At 39.9% G+C, this 6869-nt stretch overlaps 1 protein-coding gene across 1 annotated transcript in view; it reads left to right on the forward strand.

Annotated features, from left to right (window-relative positions):
• The window catches only part of Dera (deoxyribose-phosphate aldolase), a 100271-nt gene extending 95547 nt beyond the window's left edge, over positions 1–4724 (forward strand). The window contains exon 8 of the mRNA XM_021164759.1: positions 4058–4724. Coding sequence (XP_021020418.1) covers positions 4058–4180 — 123 coding nt within the window. The 3' untranslated portion in view covers positions 4181–4724. The remainder of the gene's footprint in view (positions 1–4057) is intronic.
• The last annotated feature ends 2145 nt before the right edge of the window (positions 4725–6869 follow it).

Below are 6869 nucleotides of genomic sequence, written 5' to 3' on the forward strand. Positions count from 1 at the left end.
TCACAGCAGTAAAACCCTAACTAAGACAACCATCTACAGCACACAATTTAATTATCTGTGCTGAAACAGGAGGAAACTCAAAAGAATAAGTGTGTGATCCAATTCACATATACTTTTCTCCCATAGAAAGGCTGTTTTTAAACACAGTAAATGGGATGCATGCATGCATGCATGAATTTATAGAAGATAGAATCATGTATAAAAACAATTTTTAACTTATCTTTAGGATAATGATTATCAATTTTATTTAATATGATGGTATGCAATAGATCAAACATCAATATTCTGCAATAACCAAATTAATGGCTGTTTGGAACAAGGAACAGACACTTAGTCAGGTTCTTAAGACACAATTTTTGTTATAGTTATTCCAAACTATATGAATGTATCTTATAATTCTTTATTAGCACTACAGTGGCCTAATAGGATGCTAAAACTTTACTTTGAGGTGAAGAAGGATGATTTTACAACAATATTTTCTCTTGCCAAAGATTTGTTGTGGGCACATAAATAAAATGAGCAGGTAATATTTAATTACCATTGATTATAACTGATAACAATTGATTACAGAAGTTTTCTCTGCTTTCTGTGACCTTTTTGTTTCTCACCAGTAATTTTGAATCTCACTAGATAGCACCTAACAAAGGTTTAAGTCGCTTTAAGGCCTCAAGGTGAGGTCTTAGCTAACTAACATCTCCTGGAAGCTTTTGAAAATAAAATTTTGAAGCAAATCAATTTTTCCTTCTAGGATTTTTCTGTACCACAATTTTCTCATATAGCTAAAAACCCTAAGTATTAAAAGATATCGCCTCTGAATCTTATCTGGAGTTACAGCTACTCCCCAGAACTTAAAAGCTCATTGTGTGAGAGCAAGGATTTAAAGCATTAGTTACTAAAATACTTTTCACTTAGGAAACAATACACATATATATATAAGCAAACACTGTACACTATAACTTTATATAAAGCAGGCAAGTCAAATCGCAACGTCCTGATAAATTCCACAGTCTGATTGACCTTTTATAAACTTTGAATTTAAACTTTATTTAGAACAACACCTGGCTAGGTCAGCAACAAGGCTCTTTTAGCTAAAAGGAAGGGAGGGAGAGCTGAAGTCCCAGGAATTTCCCTAGTCACCGTTTGTGAAACAAAAGAAGTGCCACACAAGCCTCCCTGAGGCTGCTCCAAGCTGAGCTCAGCATCAACCCAAACACAAGCATTTCTCAATCTGTTCACTCTGCCAGAGCCATGGACCAAAGATTATCCCTATTTTGAAGTATCTTTAAAGACCTGTTTTCCTGGGTTCATTCATGCCAAATGTTGTTTAGAATGACTCCAACCCTGAGTCCCCAATTTTAAGCTAACTTTCTGTTACAAGCAAATGGCTGCCTGCCCCTTTAAGAGCTCCTGTGTAGATAATCAGCCTCTAGCAGGGCCTTTCCAGCTGTACTTGACTCCCAGCCACAGTGCAGTGTAACTTATCAGTTTCTGCTGTGCAAATTGAGGCTGCCTTTTAAACAATTTAAACTAAATCAAAGGATGGACAGCCAGCAGATAAAGTTTTAACCATTTTTTTTTCAACATGAAACACAGAACAACAGTCATTCAAACAACAAAACAAAAACAAACATAAATAGACAGACATATGAACAAGTGGTGCACCAAGGACAGACAATAGACAGAGAGGAAATAGAACTTGATGTCTCAAACGGACCCAGATATCCTTACCAGAACTAAGAATATCTCCATAGGAGCCAGAGAGGAACCAGGACGTCTCCTGATTTCCTTCTGTCCCTTGGAGAGCTCTGAAATAGCTTATTTTCATTTTCCCTCTTTTTTGTTAAAAGATCCCAAACAGGGGATAACTGCTTTTCTGAAACTTATTCTCTTTCTCTCTCTCTCATGTTCAAATTTTAATTCTGTATCTCCTTCTTCTGGAAATTCTGCCAGAGAAGGGAGAGGAGGCACAGTGGTAGCTTCTGATAGTTACTCCCTAATAAGAAAAGATGGTTGCAGGGACTGCATCAGGACCCTCATTAGCTAGTTTATCATTTTTATCTCTGCCTACCTTTCGCTATTTTTTACAGTGTATCTCTGCTCCATCTATAATAAACCATGGACATGCCTGGTCTATGAAAATAAAAAAGTTTATCAAATCTTTCTTTTTAACTCTAACTCCTCTTTCCCTGAGAGACATCTTTAAGCCTTAAATGAAGGCTGCCTCTTAAGCTTAGTTCCCATTTCTCAGTGGAGATGAATCACTTACCGAGGGCTACTCTCTCCCATGAGCTGTGGGAGCGGTCCTTCACTACTTATTTTTTTCTTGGGGTCATGACGAACTTCTCCGGGGGAGTCAAACTCTGTAATGTCCACCTAAGGCAAACGATCTGGACCTCGGTCGCACGTTGAGGCATCACTTGTCCCGTCCAGCAGGACCCAGTTATTCGTGGGTGCGAGAGGGACAACAAACCTGAAGAGAAATGAGCAAGAAAGAAGAGCGAGACCAAGGAGGATTCCTGTCAAGGTCTCAGTTTAATAGGCTGAAATGCCAGGTTTTAAGCACACAGCGAGGGGAAATAGGGAGGGGTTGGGGGGAATTAACAAAGAACAAAGAAGTGGGCATCTGGGGACACGAAGGCCGAGTTCAGACTACAGGTGGGAGGCACTCCGAGTCCTATCTCCAGAATGTAGATCCCTCCTTAACAGTCCTGGGTGTCAGGCTGGGCTCAGCATATATCTCATGTCCTTAGAAGTCTTGGGAGTCAGGAAGAGATAAGGAAGAGGGGACTATAATTCAGCTTTTAGGGTCTCTGGTGCCAGGAAGGGATAGGGAGGAGGAGGTGATGACCGGCTCCTTGGCACAAGGCCATTTGGCTTATTAGGGTGGGAGGCAGTGAAAGGCCTACTTTCTTACGGTATTGTCTCCAACACTTGGGGCTCAATATCACAGGAAGTTTTAGTCTCTCCATGCTCTTAGGACCTAAAATGTAGGCGGTGTTATTTCCAGATTCTTACACATTGAACAGTGGCTTCTACTATTAATATTAAAAACGTGAAGCACAAACATGCAAAAGCCTGTATGTAACTAAGAGGTTGAAAATGGAGTCATTGTAACTGGAAGATAATCTCCACGCCACTGGTCTGGCTGGATCCTGACAGGAAACAAAAGTCATTCAGAAAGATTTCAGAGTCTGAGACGAGGGCGATATGTGGTTCACTACTCTTCCTCCCCCTCCTTTTCATTCTCTTTTCTTCTCCACCCCCCCATCTTCCTTCATATTCTTCATCCCCCCTACCCACCCAAATTCACTTTGTCTCACTTTTATTCAGGGGTTTGAGAATGTTATTTCTTAGTGAGTTACCCTTAACTCCTAGTAGCTACTCCTAGGAGAGTATGCTGGAATAGGCATTGTTGGAAGAGAAAGTAATACTTGGAAAACACACAGAAGTGAAAAATTTATATTTGAACAGGAGTGGGGTTCTGCATGGCTTTAAGAAAGAATATCTCTGGGCAGCTAAGGTATATCCTACTTAAGGTTATCTCACCAAAAACTCATGATATGCCTAAGAGTCAGATTTCTTTCTTGGGACGTGGTGATTCTTAAAAGTCCAAATGTCACTATAGAACACAAAAAACCTGCAAGGGTACATTACTTCTTTATTGTCTTTTATTCTCTCATGAATATGTAGGGAGCTTTCTAGTAGGTGCACAGAGTAATAGAGTGAATGCAGAAGATACAAGAAAATACAAATATTATATAATGTGATATGCCTCACTATGTTTTTTTATAAATAGTTCTCTTTCAAAAATTGTTATGATATGAACTAGATTTATTATTAGTAAACCAAGTATCAGATTTAACTATACTTTATAAGTATGTACCATAATTTTCAGCATATTAACTATGAATCACTAACAATGTGTTAAGTTCTTTAAGAAGTCATGATACCAAAATTCTTGGAAGATGACTATCATGGATAGAGGAGAATCTTGGGAGATCTCTTAATAGGAATCATAACAAGTCATATTTGATACTTAATTCTTTCAATCTTACAGAGATCACCTATTATTACTATAATACTTTCCTGTGAAGCTTATGGTAAGTGGGTTTTGTCAAATCTTGGGATGCCTTCAAGACACCTTTTCTATTATTCTAATGCAAGTTACTTGTCTATTTGAAAGGAATTAATCTTGCTGATAAATGTCGCCTCCTTGTCTACCACCTAACAGTTTCCTTTTCTACCAAACTGCATATGCTTTACTCTGCTTTCTGTTCTTAATTCTTACTAGAAACATGAATAAATGCAGTCGCCACTAATTGTGCCACAGCCTGGCTCTTTTACTTTCTTGAAATCTCCTCCACCAAATTAGTCCATTACATTTAAAAATTTGTTTATTTATATTTTATGCATATGAATCTTTGTATGGATGTATGTGTGCCTTGTGTGTACAGTGCCTGTGGACACCAAAAGATGGCATCAGATTCCCTGGAACTGGAATTGTCAGCCACCATGTGGATTCTGGGAACCAAACCCAGGTCCTCCGAAAGTGTGGCAAGTGCTCTTAGCCATTGAGCCATCTCTTCAGCCATAATCCATTACTTTGGGCTTGACTCAAACTTTCAGGACATGAGCAAAATGTAGGTAGAGTTTTGGCTAGGCTCTACTAAAGAATGGTTTCTTGTCCCATTCTCAATAAAGACTTCATTTCCATCTGGGCCTCCATGTTTTGTCAGCATTCTTGTCTTCTGAACTCCCACAAGAAGTATCCATCAAGTCTACAGCACTCTAGGATTCCTCTAGGTTGTACCTCTAGCTGTGGAGACCAGCTCCTCAAGGTGGGCTCTACCTTCAAAAGTTTGCAGAAGTGACTTCCTTACAGGTAGTTTCAACAAACAGGGGCCAAATATCAAACATATGAATGTGTGGTTCACACCACAACAATAAGAATATGTGTATAACGATTCTATCAGTGCATCTGTCACATTGGGCTTCCTGGTTATAGAGAACAAAAACTGGACTAAGGTCAAAGTCGGTGTCTTTACTGCTTCTGCACACTGAGATAAGAAAGGGAGTTACAGCTGTGTACTCAGACTTTGTGCCATCAACGAAGTCAGGGTCCCATGGCAGTGGTATCAGACCTTTCTCTCATTCTCATGGTCTTAGCTCTATTCCCTGCTACTTCTGGGTACATCATCCTTCAAAGGGTAGGTGCTTTCTCTGTCTCCTGCCATTGCTTCCTATCTTCTATCCTGTTAGGGCATCTGTAGTCATCTTTACCCATACATTTTCTAGTACTTGGGTTTTGTTCTGCATTACTGTTTTCATTGTCTAATTCAAACCCTGTGTGTGTGTGTGTATGTGTGTGCGTGCGTGTGCGTGCGTGCGTGTGCGCACACTCATGAAGGCAAGAAAAGAGTGTTGAGTATCCTGCTCTCTTACTCTTCCCATTCTGTCCTTAGAGGCAGAGGCATAGTCTATCTGAGTCTCCCTGAGTCTCTCCCTCTCCCCCTCCCTCTCCCTCTCCCTCTCCCTCCCTCTCTCTCTCTCTCTGTGTGTGTGTGCTCATGAAGGCAAGAAAACAGTGTTGAGTATCCTGCTCTCATACTCTCCCCATCCTGTCCTCAGAGGCAGGGTCTATCATTGAACCAAAGCCAGGTTGGTACCTACAAGCCTCAGTGAGCTCATCTCTACCTCCTACAATACTGAGGTGCCAGGGGTTTGTGCCACCACACTGAGCTGTTTATGTGTTGCTCCTGAGCACGGAAAGTGCTCGTCAGCATCTCTAACTCCTAATTCATATTCCTGAGGGAAAATCTGATCACACAAATGAAGTGTCTGTTTTCTGTATGAACTACACCATCTTAGGGATTGTGTAACATCTGAATAGCTGTCTTTGGTTAGATAGTTCCCCAAGATTTTGCATTTATCATCCATGAAAGTATATAAGGTATAGAAAATAACTGTCTCCATATGATGAATCACTCAGAGCCAATTTCTTGAACAGGGGAGTGAGGTTGTAATACCTTGGAAGAACAATGTAGGCACACCATTCTAAGCCTCAGCTTGTTCAATACAAATATTCTTCCGTCTGTACTTAAGAGTAGAGAGAACTCTGAAAGACCATCTTCCAACATGACAGCAGCTGCAGCCGTTATTAGGTTGAGTGATCACAAACACATTTTAAAATCTTCCCTATTCCCACTTATTATTTATGATTTCTTTCACTCAAGATTACATCTGTGAGATGTATCCATGGTGGTGCATATCAAAAATTTGCTCTTTTTTTATTGTTGAGTAGGATCATATAGTAAAAGATCATTCATCTATACATTTGTCTGTTAATGGAATTTTGAATTATTTCCAGTATTAAGATTTGAATAAAAACAGGGATACCAGTGTATATGCCTTTTGAAAATCATTATATTTGTGTGTGTGTGGGGGTATGCATGCATGAATGCACACATGTCTGTAGAGGTTAGAGGACAACTTCAGGGGTCAGTTCTTTTCTTCTACTGTGTAGGTATTGGGGATTGAACTAGGGTCATTAGGTTTGGAGACAAGTACCTGCTGAGACACACCACTAGCCTTGAAAGCCTGTATTTGGTGTGTGTTATCATGTCATGGAATCATTGTGTGAGTAATGTTTAACTTTGGAAGAATTTCCATTCTCTTCTCAAGCTCCTACCAGCAATTAATCTGTGGTCCGGTTGCTTCATTATTGCCAACTTTGGTGATGTTGGGCTTTTTAAATTTTTATCTATTTGACAGTGTATGGTTATCTAACTGCAGCCAAATTTGTATTTCCTTCCTTCCTTCCTTCCTTCCTTCATTCCTTCCTTCCTTCCTCCCTCCCTCCCTCCTTCCCT

The sequence above is a fragment of the Mus caroli genome, chromosome 6, assembly GCF_900094665.2.
Source record: "Mus caroli chromosome 6, CAROLI_EIJ_v1.1, whole genome shotgun sequence".
Lineage (NCBI taxonomy): Eukaryota > Metazoa > Chordata > Mammalia > Rodentia > Muridae > Mus > Mus caroli.